Source organism: Athene noctua, chromosome 12 (assembly GCF_965140245.1).
Source record: "Athene noctua chromosome 12, bAthNoc1.hap1.1, whole genome shotgun sequence".
Classification (NCBI taxonomy): Eukaryota; Metazoa; Chordata; class Aves; order Strigiformes; family Strigidae; genus Athene; species Athene noctua.
This window is the reverse complement of record NC_134048.1, coordinates 30,556-53,384: the sequence shown is the minus strand read 5'-3', so window position 1 is coordinate 53,384 and position 22,829 is coordinate 30,556. Positions and strand designations below refer to the sequence as shown.

Here is a 22,829-nt window from a genome sequence, read left to right as displayed (position 1 = left end):
CGCAAGTGACACTTGGCCTCCCGGAAGAGTGGCAGCCCTGGGAACGTGTGCTGGGTGACAGCCCCTGGTGACAGGGCTCCTCCGTCCCCCGGGACTCTCTGAAGTCCCCTGGCGTGCACAGTCCTGGCGGGGCAGGACGGGGCTGGGGGCGCGGCGGGGTCCTCGCCAGCCCCCGCGCCGCTCCCCAGAGGTTGATTTTCTCCCAGCTCCTGCCGGCCGGGATCAAAGCACAGAAAGCTGTCCCTGCCGGCAGGCAGAGCTGGGCTCTCCCCCTCCTCCTCCCCGGCCCCCCTTAATGAGACAAACGAACTGGGAGCGGGCTGCAAGTGTTAATTAGAAGCTTCCACGCTCTGAGAAGACAAAGGCGAGATCAGCCGCTGCCAGGCAGGGAAGTAGTGCAGAAGGAGCCGGTGACCCCGGTCCCTGTGGGACAGCAGCACACCCGCAGCTGGGTCCTCCCTCCCCGTCCTGCTCCCACCACGCTTGGTCACCTCTGGGGGTGGCTACGAGGAGCTGGGGCAGGCAAGCAGATGTGCCCGTGGCCAGACGTGCCCTGGCACGGCAGGAAAGGGGGTCGCAGGGGTGTCGGGGGACAGGTGTGGTCCCCAGGTAGGGATGCGGGGAGCTCTCTGCTGTGCAGGCGGCTGGAGCCAGGAGCCCCCAGCGTCACACGGAGACAGGGATGGTGGCCATGGGGTTGTAGCAGAAACACTTTTCGCCCCGCAAAGCAGCAGCAGCCGGTGCTTGCCGGCACTCTGGGACACGGAGCGAGCGCCCCAGAGCCCCCCTGGCACAGCAGAGGGGGCAGAAGGCACCCACGGGGTCCCGGGGATGATGGGAGATGGGGGAAGCCCCGACAGAGCCCACCCCCACGAGCAAGGGCCTTTTCCAGGCCCGCTCAGACGGGAGCTGCTTCCCCATCCCAGCTCCCTGGGCGAGGGGGAGGCGAGAAGAAACAGCCGCACGTCTCCCCTCTCCCCTCTGGTTGGAAACGAAAAAGGTTTATTAAAAATACATGTTATTTCTTAGTATGATACGACAGGGGACGTAACTGGGACGGTGAACAGGAGGGGGCTGGGGGTGACTGCAGGGGTACAAGAAGGGCTGCAGGAATTGTTGTGTGGCTGCAGGAAGGGTGGGACAGGGCTACGAGAGAAAGGAAGAAGTTTGGCACCTGGGTGGGGACACTGCCGGGGATCCTGGGTGCAGGAGCCATCAGCATAAGAGCTTCATTGGCTGGGGGGTGGGAGCAGGGGGGGCACTGCCCAGGGCCACGAGCTCTTTGGTGGTCCTTCTGCTGCCCTTCCAGGAGAGAGGGCCCGCAGGATGCTCTGAGGATGGAAAGAGGAGGGAAGTGCATTAGGCAGCTGCTGGGTAAAAGCAGCAAACCCAGGTCCCGTCCCCCCCCGCCCCGACAGAGATCCAGGTGCTGCCAGCCCCCTCCTCCTTTCTGCCCCTCCCCAAGCACCCACCAGCCTTCCCCGAGGCTCTGGCTACAGCCAGGAAGCAGCAAACCCCAAAGAGCATCTTCCACCAGCAGCAAACCTCCCAGTTCGAGGTATTTTCCTCACCTGACCCGGAAGGGGGCTGGTCCAGCGCCCGCTTGGTGCCTGCCCTGCCGCAGGGAACGCTCTTGCAGCCCGTGGTGCTGCGGGCAGAGGGTTTCCCCAGGCGCCTGCCCGGGAGCGGAGGGGCGCGGGAGGGCTGCGCAGATCTCGGGGTGCTGCAGCTCTGGAGCCCACCCAGGGTGGGGGGAGCAGCGCTGTGGAGAGAAAGGGGCCGTTTTAAACCCGCGAGGCTCAGGGCGGAGCCCCCCCGCGTCCCCACGTGTCACAGGTGAGGTGGGGCCGACGCAGGCAGGGACGGGGGCTCGAGCCCCAGGCAGCTGCCAGCCCTTGCTGCCTGCGCGGGGCGCTCTGGGGCACGGGGGGCCGGCGGCTGCCTCACCTCTCCACTCGCCTCCGCTTCTGCGCAGGGGCTTTGGAGACCACGGAGGGCCTGGGGATGGAGGAACCCTTCACGGCAGACACCGGGGCACAGGCTCTGCGGCCAAGGAGAAGGGAGTTAGTGCCCGCTCTCGTGAGGCTGCGAGGCAGCCAGGCCAACACCATCCGCCCGCAGGGAACAGGAGTCACAGGAAACCTGCCCGGTTTTGTAGGGGAAAACCGTTCCAAGAGGGGTAAATCCTCAGGAGAGCGGCACAGGAGGCGTCAGCCGCCTGGCTACTGCTGCTCCCTGAGGTGCTCGGGCTGTTCCCCTGGACCTCAGTGTCCCCAGTTCCCTCGGTAGGAACCATTTCCTAGAGCTGCAGGAGGAGACGGGGAGACCTCGGGGTGTCCTGCGTTACCAAGGCCATGCCCATCTCTGCCTTTGGATGCTCTCACAGATTCACAGAGCTTTGGAAAATCCAGAGCCCCTTTGAAGCACCGGCAATAAAAAACCCAAACTACCAACTAAACAATAAAACGCAAAACCCCAGAGTGTGCAGTCCCAACCCTCGCTCCAACCTCTCTGGGAGCAGAGGTGAGGCCCCACCTGCTTCCCAGCCAGCACGCGGGGCTCCAGAAGGGCCCCAAAGGGAGAAATAGATTTCCTTGGAATGTTTTTTATATCTTTGACAGCGATTCACACACGAGCTCGGACCGCTGGCTGCCTGTCTGCAGGCTGAGTGTTTTCTGCCCAGTCTCCCCCCTTAGCAGAGCTGCAGCGATCCACGGAGGATTCACCCAGACAGCAAGATCGTGGAGGGGGGAGCCCCAAAACCACAGTTAACCCCCCCAGGCCAGCACTTACTGGGGCACGACGGGGCCGTCCTGCTTGTTTAGGTGGCTCTGGACGCTCTCCCAGATGGAGAATTCTGGCAGGCTGGAGGCAGCTGCCTCGGCCACGCTGGGTGAACCACTGCTGTTGGAGACCTCAAAAGTCTCGTTCAGGTTGTGAACGGGCACAGCAGGCAGCGTGCGGCGGTTTTGGGCAGCCGATGACACCGGGGACATGTGACTTGTTGTAGTCCCCCTCCTCTTAATCGGGCCAGGAGCCACCGACGTGGGGCTGCAGGGGGCAGCGAGGTCCTGCAAGCGCTGCACGGTGCCACTCATCCCGGGGGTGCTGGGCACGGCGACAGACACCTGGGCTGAAGGAGCAGAGAAGAAACAGAGTCACCTCCTTGTCTGCAGTTCCCAGGCACCCGCAAAGCCCGGGGCATCCCCCTCACAGCCCCCCGTCACAGCTCGGCGGAGGTCAGCCCAGCGAGCCCTACAGCAGCCGTTTGCCAGCGGGTGTTTCCATCCAACCACCTTAAACCGAGAGGAAAAGAGCCAGCACAACTAATCCTAAAGGCATCAGGCTGGGCCCAAAGCAAGTGCCCTGCGGCAACGCCCGGTCTGTGCCCGGAACACAGGGTCTGCAGCGCCCACGGCTTCGCTATGGGCATCGTGCATCGGCCCTGAGGATGAGGAGGGAGAGCTCAGCCCTGGTCAGATGCAGGCTGCCGGCTGGGAGGCTACAGCCAGGCTGGCTGGGACAAATGTTCCATGGAGGAGTAAACAAGAGGAGGACAAATGAGGATCAGAACTGCTGTTTTGGTCTCCAGGAGCAGAAATATCCCTCACGTTTATGCTGACTCGCACACACATGCTGAGCTCCCCGGAGACAAGGGCTGCTCCTGGCTCCGGCCGTGCCCCGGGCTCCCGGCGGTGCTGGCCAGCCCCAGTCGCTCTACAAAGCGAGGCTGCAGCCGCTCTGGGCAGAACCCGCTGGGTGCCACGTCAGGAGGAGTCAGGAGAAACTCATCTCCCTGCCCTGTGCCCACAGCTGGGAGCTGCCCCCCCGCCACCGGCTCCTCCAGCGCACACCGAGACAAAAGAGAGGGGGCAGCACCGACGGCCCCAGCTTCTCACCCTCACAGCCCTGCTGCATCCTCTGGGCAGGGCTGGCCCCGCCGATCTCTGCGGCTCCCTTTGCAGACGTGGCTTGCTCCCCGCTTACACCAGCCTCCTGACTGACCAGGCGCTCCAGGTCCTCAAATTCGGAGACCATGGCAGGAGTGAGGAGGGCGGCAGCCTTCAGGAGGGCGTATTGCTTTCGGGCAACGTTCAGGACGGCAGCCAGGAGCCTGGGACAGAGAGAGACAGACCCAAGAACCAGTTAGCAGGTGAGCGTGAGCCAGCGTCACCAGTAACGGAGGCCCAGCAGCACCAGCGTCACCTCTGAGACACCTCCTTGGGCGGGGCAGAGCCTGTTAGCAGAGTTTTGGGGCAAGAGAGGCAAACTGAAGTCGAGAGATACCCAAGTTGTAAATCTCTTCCTGGACAACCCGAGCTGTGAGTTGTGTGTTTACCTGTTAGTTACAGGGACAAAACGGCACCTGCAGGCTCTGCCGGGCTTCAGACACTTGTCAGCTCCGGCAGAGGCAGACAGATCCAGGCACACGTCAAGGCCAGCCTCCCTCAAGAGGCCTTTCCAAAGAGGTTCATTCTGCCAAGATGCTTGGGGCAGAGACATCAGCAGATGGTGCCACGGGAGCCCTGCCAGGGCAGGGCCCGGGGGAGCAGCGGCAAGAGGAAAGACTTCGCAGAGGTAATTTCAGGACTAACAATGCGCACTGACGGCTCACACGGTGGCTGTGCCTGGAAACCTTCACTGCTGCATTTCCAGGAGAGACTATCCCATGGGATTAGATCTCCAGGAGCCAAATCCCTTATTTTACAGGGCCGGCTGTCATCTGCAGACAAAGACCTGGTCCCACGTCCTTCTGGACAGCCCTTAGGATGGCTACAGGATGCAACAGGAGGGTGGGCAGCCCGTCCTCCGCAGGCAAACATGAGGAAGCAACATGTGGGAACGACACGAGGACACTCACGTCTCTGCCCGGCTGCCAGACAACCCCTGCAGAAGGCACCTTGGTGTCTTCCCTTCCAGCTGGACGTCTGCCTGGTGGGCTGCTCTGGGGCTGCTGGGAGGCCTTTCCTCTGGAGCCTGGAGCAATCACCCAAAAGCGCAGCATTAGCCCATCTCTGAGATGAGTTTGTTCCCCAAATTCCCCGTTAGCTGGGAAGTTAAGGGGTTTTGCCAGCAGTCCACAGCCCCCCACACGCTGAGCCAGGAGCCCGTGGACCGGGTGAGTTCCTGCCCTCTCCCAGCGTGCCCAGGGTACCCCACGAGGGTATGTGAGCCCCCCACCAGGCCCCACTCATCACAGCACCCCTTCTCTCACCTCCTCCTCCAGCTCCATTGGCATCCCAACAGACTGTCCAGCTCCCAGCTCCTGCTGCTCTCCATCACTCCTCTGAGCCACGCTGGTCTGTGGGACAGCTTCCTCCAACCTGCAGAAGGCAGAGAAGCAGCCACTGAGCCAGAGAAGATCCTCTGGGGAAGCTGTCACTTTGCCCAAGAAGTTTTGGGATGGATCAAGGAGAAGAGGATTAGGCCTTTGCAGCCCAGCTTTGTGCACTGTGCTCTGCCACGCTCATAACTGCCCCCGAGCCCAGTCGAGGTGACGTGCACACCAGTAAAGAAGCTCCTCTGCTTTCTAATGGACACCTGGGCTCTGACCAGCACTAAAACCCCACAGGCTCGGGGCACACCAGGAGGTCCCACCAAGCTCTGTCCCTGCTCCCCACCAGCCTCACCTGGGCAGCCCCTCTGGGAAGCCGGAGGGAGCCAGCGGCGCCAGAGCCTGGTTCTGTGACTCCCGGGCAGCGTCCTCATAGACCCGGAGCTTCGCCCGCAGATCTGCCACCTGCGAGGAAGGATCAGCTCTTGCTCAGATGGTTTCACGAGCCCAGGAGCTCAGAGCTCCACGTCCCCAGCAAACCACAGCTAAAGCGAGAGCCCTCCCCTCCCCGCCAGCATCTCACCTCCGCTCTCAGCCGCTCGCAGGTGACGGCGTATTTACTAACGTGGCCGTCAGAGCTGGTCACGTTGCTCTTCAGCTGCAGAGACAGGGCCAAGGCAGAGGTTAAAGCAGCACTGGGGCTGCACGTACCTCTCTCCCAGTGCTGGAGCTGCTCAGCCTCCTCCAGGCTCCCCAGGGAGCCCCAGGGTGGCTGCAGTGGACAGGAGCTGCGCTCAGGGACCTGCTGCCGCAGTCACAAGCCTTTCTGGGTGCTGGGCTGAGGAGCTTTACACGAAGACAGGGCACACACTGTCTGCAGCTTCATCCGCTGCTGTCTGCCCAGAGCGGCACCCCCAGGGCTGGAAAACTCAAGCTGGATAAGGGAGGCACCCACTAACCTCCGCCCCACAAACCAGGCTCCTTCCCAGCCATCCCCAGCCGCTCCCAAACACAGAGCAGATCACCGCCGCAACGCCAGATCCTCACCGACACCTTGATCTCCTTGGCCCGGCCGGCGTACTTGAGGGTGTTGTAGGTGTCCTCATAGGCCAGGACGGAGGGACTCACGGCGGCGATCATGATGGTGCGGCAGTGGCCGCCGATGGAGTCCTTCAGCAGGCGTGTGAGCTTGCTGTCCCGGTACGGGATGTGGCTTTTCCTGCTCTGTACCGAGAGATCAAGGCTCTGCTCAGCTCCAAATCTGTGCCGCAAGGGCGCGGCCACCCTCATCCCACGGCACCTCTCGGAGCCCAGCCCAGGCTGCCACCCTCACCGCGCGGGCAGAACCATCCCCGGAGGACACCGCGCTCACCCGCCCACCCCGGCGGGGCCACGCGAGGAGCAGCGTTACCTTTGCCTCAGCCAAGGCGTTGATGACGTTGATGAGGGCCAGCAGCGAGCGGTTGATGTTGGCGCCCTCCCGGAGCCGCTCTCCCTTGGTGTTGGCGACCGAAGCTCGCTCCGAGCCTGCCAGGTCGATCAGGCTCATCTTGGCCACTCGCAGGTCGCCAGCGAGGCCGCCAGTGCAGTCCTGCTGCTTCACGTAGATCTGCGAGGACAGAGGTGGGTGAGGCTGCAGCTCCACCAGGCTCGTGGGGCTGCTGGTTGGAGCCAGCATCACCGGTTTCAATGTTTGTGAAACGATGGCGGAGCGGATCACGCAGGCGTGAGATCGAGCGGCAGGAAAGGAGGGGCCCGGCATGCTGAGAAGACAAGCAAAAACTCGGCGATGACTTGAGCAGCAAAGCCACAGAAGGGATCTCGCAAGACGGGACAGAGCTGCGGAAAATAATCAGCGTCTCCTGCACTTGGTGAGCGAGTGGGGTACAGCTGGTCGCGTCCCCGAAGGGCAACACCCCAACCCAAAGCCCTGGCATCATCCAGGATGTGCTCATGCACGGTGGCAGCCCCAGCCCTGACTCCGACTGTGGGTTTTTCCAGAAATCTCATATGCCAGTGGGGGCTGCAAGCCCCCAGACACAGCCTCGCAGTGCCCCAGGGAGGCATCCAAGCAGGGCTGGCGGTGCCCAGCCCAGTTCCCAGCTGGTGCAGGCGAGGAGGGACACAGCCACTGAGAGTCACCCACAGCACTGCTCCGTAACTTCCCCTTCAGCATCTCTCAAGATCTCCCAGGAGGAGCAAACACTTCCCCCACCGCCCTGGAACCCCCTCAGCCCCCCAGGAGCGGCTCCTGCATGGCCTGGAGGTGCCACAGAGATAGATGCTGGAGGCTGGTAACCGATCCTGCATCCTCACCAGACTGTGGTTTGCCTGCCGGGCAGGGCAGAGTTCCAGCACAGCTCATGGATTCACGGCAGGCGGGAATCCAGCACCCAGTGACAAGCCCGGCTGGGAAAGCATCCAGACACCTGGACTTCCCCCTGCAAGCAGCAACGGGCAAGGCACCAGGTTCAGAATGAAATTGCAGTCAGAGCCCTCTGTCTCCCCATGCAGCCGTGACGGCCCTGCTAATTCGGGGAAGGGCCTGGCTGGAATTGAAATCAACTGGCAGGTTTGTGTAGGAGAGCACCGAGAAACCGGGGAGCAAATTCACAGAGCCCCGGGGGAGCGGAATTCCCGGCTCAGAGCCGGGGGAGACACGACGGAGCACACTGCCTGCCTGCGGCACCTGGGGGGAGGCACAAGCAGGAGCCAGCGATACGCGGCCCCTTTGCTCTGAGGAAGGTTTTAGGTGCAGCTCCCACACGCTGAGTTGACAAGAGACAAAAGCACAAAGGGAAATTTCAGCCCTTGGGACCCCTAACACCAAGCTGGGAGTCTGGGGCTGTCTGGGAGACGTGGCCACCAGCGTGACCAGTGTGTGCTGTCCTGCTGCAGCGCTGGCTACTGGCCTGCCCAGACCCACACCTCTCTTCTCAGGGCCAGGACCCACCGATTTTTCCTGTGGCACAGCAGGAGCAGGGGCAGGAACCCCGGGTCCTGGCACAGGCTGGCTCCCTCGCCCCCTTCTCAGCACAAATCCCAAGCGACACTGCAACCCGCAGCCCTCACCTGGAAGATGGCGTGCGAGCGGGAGGAGGTGCTGTTGGCGTCGGTGGGATGGTGCGTCCGGTTCCTGTTGCCGTTGGCCAACATCTCCAGCAGCTGCTCTGCCGACGCGGGCTGGGAGAGAACGGGCAGAGGGCGGGCGTCAGCGCAGCCCGTACGCAAGCACCGAGACAACCCAGCACCCAGCAGCCACGGCGGCGTAGGCTGAGGCATCCTGCAGCTCCGCGGGGCTCGTCTCAGCTCAGGGTGGCGTTTGCTGTCCGCCAGGAGCCGCGCAGATGGCACCCCCGCGCCCTCACACCCCCCACGGCCCCGGGACACGCATCCGCTGTCAGAACTGGTGCAGGCGCAGCGGTGCCCAGACCTTGTGCCCATTTCTCTACCCACCTGGTGGAAGGAGAGACCCTGAACCACGACTCCTTTCTCAGGATCCTCCCGGATGGCCAGAGGGCCCTTGGGCTCCAGCAGGTCATGAATCTGTTCGTTGTACACCTGGAGCAGGGAACGCCACGGAAGGCTGAGGTTTGGTTACCCAACGGGGAGCAGGGAGAGGAACTTTGTGCCCCAGTGTCACGCACAACCTGGTGTCCCCCCGATACCACCTCTGGGGCCTCGTTACACCAAGAGCAGCTGAGGGGGCTCTCAATGCAGAGGAGAGCTTGGGAGGGCTTCACTGGCAAGTCACCGCGCCACCACTCCTCCAAAGCCAGGAAGCCCTCGTCGCTCGGGGACCACGGCAAGGAGCAGAAAATGCCCCAGGGTCCAGGTGGGAGAAACCAGCAGCACCAGTTCTCCAAACTGGGTGGGTGAGCCTGCTTCCAGCCAGGCTCTAAGGCTGCCCTGGGGACACCGGGCACAGCTGTCAGTGCAGCGGGTACCCTGAGTGTGGCACTGCAGGGTCTGGATCAACCCCAGGTCCCAGTGACGGTGACCCGGAGGCAGGAGGGGACCCGGCTCGGACGCGGCGTACCTCCTGGTAGGAGACGAGCACCTCACAGCTCTTCTCCTCTTGCCTGGCCTCGATCCTCTTGTACAGCTCCACCATGGTGAGGTACATGATGCCAGGGCTTTCCTCCGAGCCCAGCATGGTGTAGGTTTTCCCTGCTCCTGTCGCACCGTAGGCAAACACTGGGAAGAGAAAGGGTGGAGGGTTGCAACGATCGTTAATTAACAGGAGCTGCGGTAAGTGCATTCCTTGCCGGAGAGGAGAGCTTCCCGCAGCAACCCCTGCGGCGGGGGCTGCTCACAGCCTTTGCAGAGAGAAGCCAAAGCCAATTCCCCTCCACGTTTGCCACTCGACCCCTCAGTGCAGTTTTTTTTCTCACTGCAGCCTCTCTCATTTAGCAGAGACAGAACGAGTCCCCAAACCATCACGTGCTTGGATGCTCCAGTCACCCCTGAACCTTCTTTTTAACAAGCCGAGCAGCCCCATTCCCCCACCTCTCCCCAGAAGGCGTTTCTTCTTCCAGACCTGGTAATTCATCTCACCCCCCCACCCCCCCTTTCAACACTCTTTGAAGCGTCACCATCAGAGCAGGACACACTAACCCAGAGAGCCTCAGCCCGTCCCCCCAATAGCAGCACTCGGGGCTTGGCAACTCTCGTTTGAGGATCCTGGAGTTATTTTATGCAGATAGAGACACGAGACGTGCCTGCCAGGTGGGCACAGTGACAGAGGCAGCCTTCAGCAGCTCGCAGAGCATGCCGGAGAGCCAGGAATAGCATCCTCCGGTCCCAGTGCCCGGCCCGGCACATGATTAGACAGGAGAGCAGCCTCTCCCGCACGGTGCTGCCTCACACAAGTGATGTGCTCGTTAAGCCGCTCGTCTGCTGACAGCCTGCCAACAGCACGGGGGGCTGCGGCGGCAGGCGAGGAGCTTTCAGACCCAGCAAGGAGCTTTCAGACCTGGCTTTACAGAGCTGCCAGCCTGCGGCATGCTCACAAGGGGCACGGCAAACCCCAAAGCACCCCAAGATGTGTCTGCTTCACCCCAGATCCCGCTCCCAAACCCAGCATCCTCCCAAAGCTCTGCCCCTCACCGCGATTCAGGCTGCGAAGGGATGGCAAAAGCAAGGGGCTCTTTGCGCCACAGATCCACCTGATTTCTCGCCATCCTTCCCACCCTAGCAGAGCGGAGAGCATGTCATCCTTGTCCCTCAGAATGCCTGGAAAGCACCTGCCCAGCCTCATTTCTGCCCCAACGCCCACCTCCATCCCCTCCAGCACCGCTGTGGCCCCCAGCATCACAGAACCACAGCACACTCAGGCTGTGAGGAACCTGGAGGGATCGTCTGGTCTGAGCTTTTGTGGGAAGGGGAGCCCAGATGAGATCATCGTGCACCCTGTCCAATGGCATCTTGAACACCCCCAGCCCTTGGGACTCCACTATGCCCCTGGGGAGGCTGTGCCAGTGAATGTCCTCACTGTAAAAAATGTCTTCTACTGAGATGAAACCTCTCCTGGTTCAACATGTCCCTGCTGCCCCTTGTCTTCAACTTGTGACCAGAGAGCCCCCATCCTCTCCAAAGCTGCCCTTTAAGTCCTCAAAAACGGATGAGGTTCGCCCCGGACTCTTCTCCTCTCCAGGGAGAAGAGACCCATCTCCTTCAGTCTCCCCTCTCTGTCCAGCCCTTGGCTCATCTCTGGGGCCCTCCTTTGGAAATCCTCAACTCTACCTGCATCCAGTCTACCTACATCTCTGTCCGAGCTAGAAATGTCCCTGCAGATGCAGCCCCAGACCCAACTTGGGAGACTTTGCACTCCTCTGTCTTCATCCTCCCACTGTTCCTGCTTTTCCAGCCCAGCCAGGTCCCTCCTCACCATTTCCTCCCCACAAATCCTTTTCCCCCTGGAGCCCTGCGTCCAGCTCTGGGGTCCCCAGCACAGGACAGACATGGACCTGTGGGAGCGGGGCCAGAGGCCACGGGAACGGTCTGAGGGCTGGGACAGCGCTGCTGCGGGGAGAGGCTGAGAGCTGGGGGTGCTCAGCCTGGAGAGGAGGAGGCTCGGGGAGACCTTACTGAGGCCTCTCAATGTATAGAAAGAGGCTTCTAGGAAAGTCGGAGAAAGACTTTTTACCAGGGCCTGCAGTGACAGGACAAGGGGCAACGGCTTTTAACTGACAGAGGGCAGGTTTAGACTGGACGTAAGGCAGGAATTCTTCCCTGTGAGGGGGGTGAGGCCCTGGCACAGGTTGCCCAGAGAAGCTGTGGCTGCCCCCCCCGGCAGGGTTCAAGGCCAGGTTGGACGGGGCTTTGGGCAACCAGATTTAGTGACACATGTCCCTGCCCATCGCAGGAGGGTTGGACTGGATTATCTTTCAAGGTTCCTTCCAACCCAAACCATCCTGTGACTCCGGAAGTTGCTCTTATTCAGGTTTTGCTTCTCCTCATTGCTCCCCAGGGGGAGATTCGACATTTCCATGTCAGGATCGTCCCTGTCCCGATCACACTCACAGTCACACCAGCTTGGTGCCAGCACCAAGTTTCAGGCTGCATGTTTGCGTGTTGCTGTTGTGTACCCTCATATCCCCAGCTGCTTAGGGCTTCCACAATAAATGAACAGCTCCACTGAGTCCACCCTGCCTGGGAGCAGATGGGACAGGAGCTCCTGCAAGGATTTTAGAAGTTTTTATTTGCAGAAGGGGCTGTTGGGCGTTGGAATGGGCTGCCCAGGGCAGGGGGGGAGTCCCTATCCCTAGAGGGGTTGAAGAGTCGGGCTGAGCCAGCACTGAGGGATCTGGTGGAGTCGGGAACGGTCAGTGTGAAGTTTGTGGTTGGACAGGAGGAGCTTCAAGATCTTTATTATCCTGGATTATTTGGGTTTCTGATCAAAGGAGGACCCTCCGGGTCTTACCGGAGCAGTTGTAGCCATTGAGGACGCTGTCCAACAACGCGTGGGTGGTGTGCTGGAACACCTCCTCCTGCGTGGCCCCCTCCCCAAAAACTCGGTCAAAGACAAACTTCAGGTCCTTGCTGTGGTGCTTGGGCCCGTGAGTGGGCAGCACACTGCTGGGGGGGCCACTGTGCTCTTCAGGGTTGAAGACGAGGATGTGCTGGTCAACGACATGCAGGACGGGGCGTGCGGCCCGCTCTCGCTCACAGGAAGCGCGGGGCCGCACACGCACCACAACAGCCACAGAGCCCTCCTGGGGCGGGGGCCCCAGCATCATGGTGACAGGGGGGTGCTGCGATGGGGGCGCGGCACTGCCTGGAGAACAACGGCACCGGGCTCCAACGTCCCAAGGGCCTCACGCACTGTGGGGGGTGGGGGGGAATGGGTCAGCTGAGGCTGAGGGGGTGGAGGGGAGCCCACAGCTGGGCAAGGCCTCGCACCCCCTCCCTGTCCTGACCCCCGCTGGTGCCCCCAGAGCTGCCGTTAACACCCGCCCACGGCCCGACCCCTTCAGCCCCGTCCCCCCCGGCCTACACCCCCCTCTGGTCCCTGCAGCCCCTCTCACGGCCCCACACCCCCTTCAGGCCCCCACAACCCCCTCCCACAGCCCTGCCCGCCCCCTCCAGGGACGCCGTCCCACCCCCTCCCCTTCGGGCCTCTGTAGCCCGCCCCCCCCTCCACGCTGCCACCTTCGAGCCCCCCCAGCCTCCCTCGGGCCCCTCGTTCTGCCCACCCAAGGCCCTTCCTAAGGCCCCCGGCCCCCCACACCGCCTCCCCCGGCCCCGCAGGCACTCCCAGCCCTCCCCACCCCTCCGAGCCCCGGCCCGCCCACCCCAGGGCCCCAGACCCGCCCCCAGGGCCCCAGACCTGCCCCCAGGGCCCCAGACCCGCCCCCAGGGCCCCAGACCTGCCCCCCGCGCTCCCGCTCCTCCCCCCCGCGCACCCAACGCCTCAACGGACCCTCCCGCCGCTCCGCTGCCAACGGCAGCGCAGGCCCCGCCCTCGCTACTCATTGGCCGCTCTTCACGCCCTCGCTCCTCATTGGCCGATCTTCCCACCCTCGCTCCTCATTGGCCGCTCTTCCCGCCCTCGCTCCTCATTGGCCGCTCTTCCCGCCTCGCCCTCCCATTGGCTGTCCGCCCGGCGCGCTGCACCATGGGAGCGGTAGTCCCGCGGCCCCGACCTGGCCGCCATCTTTCCCCCTTCCCCGTCGCCGTCCCGGCCGTGGCGGCCCCCTGCGGCCGGGAGAACCGGCGGCCCGAGCGCTGTCCAGCGGAGAGAGCCCAGCCAAGGGCCCGGCAGGGCTGAGGGGCGCGGGGTCGCCGCCTGCTGCCTGCCACAGCGAGCCGCAGCGGCAGCCTTCTCCTCCCAGCTCCGAGCTGACAGCCCCGGCCCTGAGCAGCTCCCGCTGCCCGGCCGCTGCTGCTCCCGGGGAATTGGTGCTGAGAAACGAGCCCCGGTACCGCCGGGGGACACCCACCCACCCGTGCACCCTGTCCCCAGGGCCACCCAGGGGGCCCCAGCGGCTCCTGTCCTCTGACCCCACCGCAGGGGCTCATCGAATTGGGCGGCGTCCTGCTGATACAAGGAAATGATCCCGTGCTTTGAAACTGATTTACTTATAACAGCTTAGAGCAACTTAAAATAATTTCTGAATATTGCTTAAGAATCCTGCTTGCCCTGACTGTTCTGTTGAAGCTTACCAAGGGCTACTGTGTGCATCTAAACAAAGCATTTTCTGTGGAAACTTACCAAGAACTACTATGTTTGGCAAAAATAGGAGCCATGTCCTTGGAAAGCAGATGGGTTCTGACAAGTTGAGTCTTTGTAGTGGGTAGACAGCCACGTATCGGCAGTAGAAACTGATCTACTGGTGCTTTTAGGTAAGATAGAGTTGGTAAACCAGCTGAAAACCACTCTTGTTGTTCAAGATATTGTCTGAGAGAATCTGCATATGCTCCAAGGAAAAGTACAAGGTGAGGAGGACTGTGAGCCTTCCTCCAACAGACCCCAGAGACACCCACCAGGAGGCAATGGGCAGAGAACATCAACTGCTGACACCAGCATCTAGAGCCAACCCAGCCTCACTCATGCACATGGATATTTGTATTGTGTAATCCAATGAATATGGATATCCACACTTCGTAAGTTTTTGGTAAAATGTGCTGTTGGGGTGCAAGCTTTGCAGAGAAATCCCCTTGCACCCCGGCCGGAGTAAACATACAAACATACCTGCTGTGTAACTCTACTCCAGTTGTAGAGTCTGTTTCTATGAATCGCTGCCTGCACCGAAGCAGCGTTGACAGGTGACCGTGTCAGAGGGTCCTCATGGCTCTGCAGGGCTGGACCACGTCCCCCCCCCCTGCAGTCTGGACGCATGTACCTGAGGGGACACCCCTCATGGGGCCACCTGGGCTCTGGGTCAGGGACATGGTGGCGGTGGCACCCCCACTGTCTGCACTGGAGGTGGCAGAGAAGACGCCAGCGCTTGGGGACAGGGGAGCCTCTCCCGGCACCCCCGGCCGGGCCAGTTCAGGAAGTCAAGCGGGGTCGACTGGGGGGGTGGCAGGTGGACCCTGTCCCTGGGCTGGGGGATGTTGGCTCTGCCCCACGCGGGGACACAGACAGCAGACGGGGAGAGGTCACAGCTCTGCTTTACCATGGGGTAGCCCTGGGGTCAGGCAGCAAGGCATCTCCCCCCTGCCCCAGCGCAGCCCCCCAGCACGGGGCTGGACAGGGGGGCACCCGTATAGACATCTGCGCGTCCTGTACATATATACACGCCAGCAGGGACCCCCGGCCCCGGCACTGCCCCGAGCGTGGGGAGGCAGCGAGGAGTGGGGCACCACGGGGCCAAGCGGGGAGCACAGCCAGGGGATGGGGGCGCAGTGGGGCAGCGCAGGGGGGTCCCCCAGCCTCTTGCTGGTCCCCAGCCCCCTGCGGGCCCCCAGCCTTGAATTAGCAGCTGTGGGGTGAGCTAATGGGAAAGGGGGGGTTTGGGGCACCGCACATGGCCTGGATCGCTGTGGGGGGATGCCGTGGGGCTGGACAGTAGCAAAGGGGAGGCTCTAGGGCTGGGCGGCAGTGGGGGGACGCTGTGGGGCTGGGCGGTCTTTGGGGGATACCGTGGGGCTGGAGGTCTATGGGGCGATGCCGTGGGGCCGGGGGGCCGTGGGGCGACGCAGAAGGTGCTGTACTTGTTGTTGTTGCCGCCGTGGGCTTTGCCCCCGTCCAGCTTGATGAAGACCTCGTCCCCCGCGTCCAGGTGCAGGATGACGCTGTTGCTGGCGTAGTCGTAGTTCTGGTCGGCGTCCTGCGCGATGGCGCTGGCCCGCACCTGCGCAGGGGACACCCGCGTTACCCGGCTCAGGGCACGGCTCTGCCCCGGGTCCCACGGGACACCCGGGGTCCCGGCTCAGCCGCAGCCAGGGAGAGCGCCCGCCAGCTCCGGGGCAGCGTGGGGTGCCCTGACCCCCCCCACGGGTGACGCACCACGGATGGAGGGGGCTGCCCCCAGCACCGCCCGGAGCCTCTCCCTGACCGGGCAGGCTCCGAGCTGGGGCCCTGGCGCTGGGTTTGGGGCCACAGGCCCAGGCTCGGGTGTGGCACCACGACTCGGAGGCGGGGCCCCAGCTCTGGGTCTGCACGGGGGGGACCCCGGCACGGACACGGAACCACGGCTCCGGACTGGGGTGCAGCACCACAGCTCAGGCACGGGATCCCGTCTCCCGATGGGGATGTGGGACCCAGCTCAGACATGGAGCCGCGGTTTCAGATTCAGCCACGGGCCCACAGCTCAGACACGGGACCCCGTCTCAAGTTTGGATGTGAGACCACAGCTCTGACACGGGACCCCGACCCTGGGTTCGGATGCAGCACCACGGCTGAGACACGGGACCCCATCTCCGGGTTTGGATGTGGGACCCCGGCTCGGACACGGGACCCTGACCTAGTGCAGCTGCGGGACCGTGGCTCTGAGCTGGGACCCCGACTCTGGATTCGGACACAGGACCGTGGCTCAGATGTGGGACCCCGGCTCGGACACAGGACTGCGTCTCCAAGCCCAGCCCAGCCCCAACCAACCTGATTCTCCTGCACATCTTCCCATGAGCTCCCTGTGGGCCATGAGCGTGTAGCGAGGCTGAGCTCAAATCCCCCCAAAACAAGCCTCGCTCTTCACCCTGATCCCAGCCTGCTGGGGGGCGGGATGCTCCCCCCGAGAAATGTTTCCTCCGTGCCAGAGGACAAGGCCGGGAGGTGCCGGCAGAGCCGGAGGTGCCGTAACTGCCTGGCAAAGAAGCTCCGTGGCTGGAGCCTGCTGCCACTGCAGAATTATTTGGGTAATCAAATCTCCGCCGGCGCCTTGCCGGGAGATCGCGCAGCGCTGGGTGACAGCGACAAGCCGGCAGGTAAAATCCCAAATGAAATAAATGCAAAAGCGACTCGCTGGGGAGAAGATGCTCCTAATTACAACCGACAACAATGGGCTCTTAATTGGCTCACGCTGGGTGGGGAGGGTCCTCTCCTCATCTCCCCGAGCCGACAGGCAGCCTGCGATGGCGTGCTCAGACACTGTTAACTCTGGAACCTACCGATGTCCCAGCAGGTGGTCCCGTGCTCTCACCCACGCAGCCGTATCCCTCGTGCCATCACCAACACTATCACCCTGTTAATATTCACCCTGTGTATAACCCGCCACCACGAGGGTCCCCATCCCTGGGGGAGGACACCCGGTGAATCTCAGGGGGTCACAGTGTCCCAGTCTCCAGGGGGTGTTGCCTCACAGAGGGTCATGCTGAGGAAGAGGAGGGAGGAAGAAGCAGGGGGGAGGGAGAACGAGGGGAAGCTTTTTGGTGCCGGGCTCTGCTGCCATCGTGTCCCTCCCCCTGCAGCCAGAGCCGCCCAGTGCCATCCATCTTCCCTCGTTAAGGAGCTGCCTCGTCACCACGTGCCCGCCAGCCCTTCGCGCTAACCAGGGAAGACAAATGGCAGCGCCAGGCTGGCCTGAGCCGCTCCCGGCACCACGGTGGCAGAGGAAGTGGGGGCTGCCACCAAGTCCCCCCCTCGGATGGTCTCATCCCCCTCGTGCTGCTCTGTGCCTCAGTTTCTCCGTGCCACAGCCCGGCGCAGCCCCGGGGGGTGGGAACCATGGGGGGGACATGGCCCCCAGCCCCCGCAGCTGGCTCTGCTGCAGCCGCTGTCACTGACCCCGGTGACACTGCTGGGGGGTGTCACCAGCCCTGGGGTCACTGGGATGGTCCCCGACGTGGCCGGCTGCGCCCCAGGGCCCTGGGCTGGCAGGGGGACGGGGGGCAGCGGGGCTGAGCTGCTCGCGGTGACGCTCGGTGCCTCGGGGACACCATGTGCCCCACGTGCCACGGCCACCGTGGCCCAGGACCCCAATGTGTGGCTGTGGGCGCTCCCCAGCACCCCCAAGTGTAGTGGCGGGCGCCCCCCAGCACCCCCAGACATATGCCGGGCGCCCTCCCAGCACCCCCAGGCGCAGCAGTGGGTGCCCCCCTTCGGACCCCTCTGGGCATGGCGGTGGGTGCCCCCCAGCACCCTTGGGGGCAGTAGCAGGTGGCCCCCTGGGCCCCCAGGCACAACACTGGGTGCCCCCAGAATCCCCCCAAAGCAAGGGGGTCCCCCCTGGGGACTGTCCCCAGGCCCCCAACCACAGGGACCCCCCCGGGGCTGTGCCCCTCCCCAGGCCTTTGGCTACACGAGGCAGCCGGGGCCACAGTCACCCCCACCACGGGGACCCCAGAACCGCCCCGTTCCGACCCCGTCCGTCCGTCCGTCCAACCGTCCAGCACCCGCCCCCACCCCGCTGCCCCACTCGCCTGTCTATGGGCTAATACAAATAAGAATAATTAATGCTAATTAACCACCAGGAGCAGCTCCCTCCCAGCGCCGGGGCTCCCCTGGCTCTCATTAACTCCAGCCCCGATGCAGGGTGAGGGGCTGTGCCCAGAACCAACAGCGCCCAGAGGAAAGTGGGGGGGTCAGACGGACACCCCCGAGTTATAATTCCCTAGGAGGAGGCTGGCATCGACCCCTGTCTACCAGGAAACACCCCGGCAACCCCCGACCCCCCAGCTTTGCCAGGGATGGAGCATTTTTGGTAACAAATCCCTAATTAACCCAATTTTCTCATTTTTGGGGGTATTTTTGGGGTACCTTTTTGAAACTCTCCCGCTGGAGCCAGCCCGCTGAAACGCTCCCCTGCCTCCCGAGCCGCTTCTTTATAAATATTGGAGCGGCGATACCTCGTTAGTAATTAACAACCAGTTAATTAAGCTGCATCGCGCGCCCGACCAAGTGCAGTTCCTCTTGTCGAGGGGCTCCGTAGCTTCTGGAAATTCATCCAGGAGCGTCCGGGTGCATCAATCCCCCACCAGGCTGGGGGGGTCAGAGCTCAGTGGAGGGCAGGAGAAGGCAGGAAGGTTTGGGGGGGGTCCCCAAAAATACTTTTGTGGAGGAATAAGGGGTTGAGGTGTTTTTTTGGGGATGCTCAGTCTGGAGTTACACAGATGCTGCTTGGGAGAAAGAGCCAGGGGTGCCAAGCGTCGCCAGGACCCTCCAAAATTTGGGACTGGAGTGGGGGACACACGAAAAAAAAAAAAAAAAATTAAACTGTTTGGATGGAGAAAAAAAGCTGAGCGGCTTCTGCCTCTGCTGCCCTCCCGGCTCAGGGGTTTTAAGAGCCGAGGGGTGAAGTGCTGTGGCCGTGACAGGACTCCCAATTCCCGCCCCCCCCAGCTGTTTTTGGGGGTTGATAACGCAAGTTTGGGTTCATTTGGTGTCGTACATCCTCAGGATAAGGATGCACCACAGGGCTGGATGCCGGGAGAAGACGGGAAGTGGGAGCGGGGTGGGATGAATCCCGGTGAGGATGCCGGTTGTGGTGACACCCAAGGGAACTGAGCTCAGGTGACGTTTTGGGGGTCACGACCACGTCTTGGGCCTCAGGTCATGGCTGGGGGGGACACAGTGTGAGAAAGGGGCAGCGCTATGGACATCACCCAAAAACAGCGGGGATGGAGGGTCTCGGGATTGGGAGGATTTTCAGATGGACGGGGTCTGGGGGGGATGCCGGAGTGGGGCGGGGGACAGGGACGGAGCCAGCCTCGGGGTGTCCCCCCATGGTGTCCCCTCGCAGCCCGGACGGGATGAGGACATGTCTCCTCACCCAGCGGCAGCAGGACTGGCTCTGGGCCGGGGGGGCTGCACCCCACAATTGGGGCAGAAGCTGCCCCCTCCAGGGACTGTCCCCTGTGGAGGAGCCTTGTCCCCGCCGGGGAGGGCAGGACACCCTGGGGACACTGTGGGGACACCCCAAGGCACCCCAGAGGCATGACAGGGCACGTCTGTGGGGCCAAGGAAAGGACCAAGGGGACCCTTGGGGACATGGCAGGGCAGCCTGGCTGTGGTGGCAGCGTGTGCCCCCAGTGCTGGGAGAGGGACGGGGTACCCGGGGGAGCATCTCTGGGCATGGGAGCAGGATGGGGCACCCCGGGGGTGCACCCAGAGCCCAAAACTGCTAGTGGAGAAAGGATGGGGCACCCCTGGGGTGCATCTTTGGGGCTGGGAGTTGGATGGGGCACCCCAGGAACACACTCAGGGCCCATCATCGCTACTGGGAAAAACACAGAGCCTCTTGGGGGCAAATCTCCAGGGCTGGCAGAAGGATGGGCCATGCCGTGGATGCATCTCTGGAGCTGGGAGCAGGACAGGGCACCCTGGGGATGCACCCAGCGCCCATCACTGCCACTGGAGAAGGATGTGGCATCCTGGGGTGCATCCCTGGGGCTGGGAAAAGGACAGGGCTCCCCGGGGGAAGCACCCAGAGCTCATCATCAGCACTGGGAGAAGGATGTGGCATACTGAGGGTTCACCTCTGGGGCCAGGAGAAGGATGGAGCACCCAGGGGGTGCATCCCTGGGGCTGGGAAAAGGACGGGGCACCCTGAGGAAGCACCCAGCGCCCTTCTCCGGTGCTGGGGGGGCAGTGACATCTCCCGTCCCCGCGGGGGGGCTGGTAGCTGGGATGGCCAGCCCTTACCTGGCCGTTCTTGCAGAGGTCGGCCCACATGCCTGTGCCGTCGCCGCCGCGCATGAGGACGTGCTAGGTGAAGAAGTAGGTGGCAGGTGGCAAAAGATCAAGGCTAAAAGACCGAAATCCCAGCTAGCAGAGTCGATGCGACCCATGAAGCTGCAAGGGCTGAAGCCGGTTTCACCCCACAGGAAGGGTTAACCGCCAGGCCAGCTCCTGCCCGACAGCCCGCAGCCTTCCCAGCTAAATGCTTTATGCATTTTTCCTCCCCTATCTCCTTTCCAGCCCGAGCTGCTTTGAGAGATAAAGAGGGTGGAAGAGGGCGCGTTGGCTGTGCTATTCGAAACATCTTCCAATTACCCTCAGGATCACAATGGTCCGTTTTCTGACGAAGGAAAATGCTTTTCTCTTCTCCCGGGAAAGGCATCGTTGTCCGTCGCGGCCATTACCTATTGCTGCAATCCCCCTGCCCCGCTACCGGACAGCTCCTCGAGTGCGATGGAAAGGAACCAACACTAGAAATACCCATAACCTGAGCAATCTCAAAAACAGACTTTTGGAAGTACCTAAATAAACCAGATGGGCTTGTTCAAGGTGAGGCCCGCTCAGACTGACTGTCCTCCACCAGCTCAGCCCCCCTGGAGGCTGGGAAACACCAGATGTATCTCTGCAAACCCTGGCCGCTCAAAGCACTTCCCCTGCCTAATTTTGGGGGACAGTTCTGCTGGGGTAACCAGAAACACTCCCACATCCCAGTGTAAGGTGACGGTACAAAATCAAGGGAACCGATGCGCATCAGGAAAAAAAACCACCACTTTTCCTACTGCTGGGTCTTTTCTCTCCTAGTTTGATCCCCCACTAGGTTTGCGGGGGGTGGTGCAGGAGGTTTGCCAGAGAGCCCCAAACCCTCCCTGGTTTGTGCTCATTATCGCTGTGCCCATCTTCCACACTTTTAATGTTATTTCCCAAGTGATCTGAACTCTCTAAGTATATTTGTTCCTGGTCATTTCCCAGGTTGCCTGGTTATCCTGTTGCACTTCAACGCTCGCCCTAGTCAGGGCAGGTGACTTTTAGCTCCTCAGGGTTGCAGGAGATGCAATGCCCGCACTAGGATCTGAAGAGGCCTCAAGGACACACCTTTTCCTGGCAAAGGGCAGGCTGAACCCATGGACTGGGAAATAACGGTGATTAAGCACCACATCTCCCGTCTGCTTTGCTCTGCTTTCCACAAACCTAATCATGTCAGAGGGAAAGAAAAGAAAAATCTCCCCAAGCACGGCTAAACCTATTAAAGTGAGACACGGTGCCACACCCAGGAGGCAAATAAAATATAAACAGGCATCTGTGCTGTCATAAAAAAACCCTCTGTGATATTTCTTGCATGACCTTTTATTCACTTCAATTACTGGACAGGCGGGATTGCCTACAGAGAGCTGCCGACGGACGGAGAAAAGCTCTTCAAGCCAACAGCCTTGCAGGGCTGGGAATGCAGGGTGAGGGGGAAGAGGAGCCCAGCGAGGCTCCGGTGTGTGAAGCACAAGGTGCAAAACCGCTGGAAACCTCTGGAAAGACACGACGTGGCACGAGCCACACGCTGACGTGCCCTACTGCATGCAAAGCCAGCGGGAACGAGGACAAAGCCTCTCCTGCAACCCACAGGCATGGCGAGGCAGCTCTGCGCCTTATTAATTAAGGCCGTGAGTAACGCGGGTACTACGTTAGGGACTTCAGAGCTTCCCCACCTAGACAGGGACCTGCCTCCCCGCGTGCGCTCGCTCCCAGCCCAACTGTGGCCATTTCAGCATCTCACACCTCTGGACGCCACTCTCCTCAAACCACAAGGCAGCGCCAGCTGAGCTTCCCCAAACCCGGGGCCGTGTTTAGGGAAACAACGGGACGGGTGTGAGGAACCCCGGGCTTCTCCCAGGGCGCAGGGACGGCCACCGGAGGCCACAGGCTCTGGGGAGCAGGGTAAGGCGCCCAACCGAGCCACCGCCCCGGACGCCACCGCGGTGCCGGAGATGGCACAAGGACGGGGCTGGCGCTGGAGCACGGGGGGAACGCGGGGAGACACAGCGTAACACAGGGACAATAAAAGCTGCGGATCGGGCTCATTTCGGGGGGGGGGGAAAGGCCCTGGCGGCCCCTTTCTGGCGGCCCCGCACACACCGCGGAGGCCGCTCCCCATCCGCGCCACGGACGGGCCCGACCCCGCTCCGCTCCAGGACACGCTCCCACAACTGCCGAGAAAGGCAGCCAGCGGACCGCCCCCCGGCAGACTGACGGCCGGCTCGACCAATCGTCGCGCGGGGCGCCGCCTGCCGGCCAATCAGCGCGCACGCGGGGCGGGGCACCGCTCACTTCCCGGCCGCTGCCCTCCTCAATGGGCCCGGCCGCCGCCGCGACGGGCCGCCCCGGCCGCCGCTCACCCCCGGCTGGAGCCGCGCTCCGCCTCGTTCTCGCAGTCGCTGCAGTGCTCGTGGTCGTTCTCCTCCGCCGGCGGCCGCGGAGGCCTCGCCGGTGGCCGCCTCACCG

General features: G+C 62.6%; 1 protein-coding gene across 1 annotated transcript; it reads right to left on the bottom strand.

Moving 5' to 3' along the window:
- Positions 1–990: 990 nt before the first annotated feature.
- LOC141965172 (kinesin-like protein KIF18B) lies at positions 991–13,222 on the bottom strand. The gene is made up of 16 exons (XM_074916351.1): positions 13,200–13,222; positions 12,201–12,601; positions 9,315–9,472; positions 8,732–8,836; positions 8,348–8,458; positions 6,687–6,884; positions 6,323–6,499; positions 5,859–5,933; positions 5,631–5,740; positions 5,216–5,324; positions 4,862–4,977; positions 3,900–4,114; positions 2,794–3,133; positions 1,948–2,043; positions 1,572–1,762; positions 991–1,331 (listed from the first exon to the last, which is right to left on the bottom strand). Exons 2-16 carry the CDS (start codon positions 12,514–12,516, stop codon positions 1,216–1,218), a joined length of 2,433 nt encoding a protein of 810 aa, XP_074772452.1. The 5' UTR covers positions 12,517–12,601; positions 13,200–13,222; the 3' UTR covers positions 991–1,215.
- Positions 13,223–22,829: the final 9,607 nt, after the last annotated feature.

Coding starts and splice junctions, on each gene's coding strand:
- LOC141965172 (XM_074916351.1), bottom strand. CDS start 12,516: ATGATGCTGGGGCCCCCGCCCCAGGAGGGCTCTGTGGCTGTTGTGGTG. Junction 8,459..8,731: donor AGGGTCTCTCCTTCCACCAG/GTGGGTAGAGAA, acceptor GTTCTCTCCCAG/CCCGCGTCGGCAGAGCAGCT. Junction 5,934..6,322: donor CCAAGGAGATCAAGGTGTCG/GTGAGGATCTGG, acceptor CTGTCTCTGCAG/CTGAAGAGCAACGTGACCAG.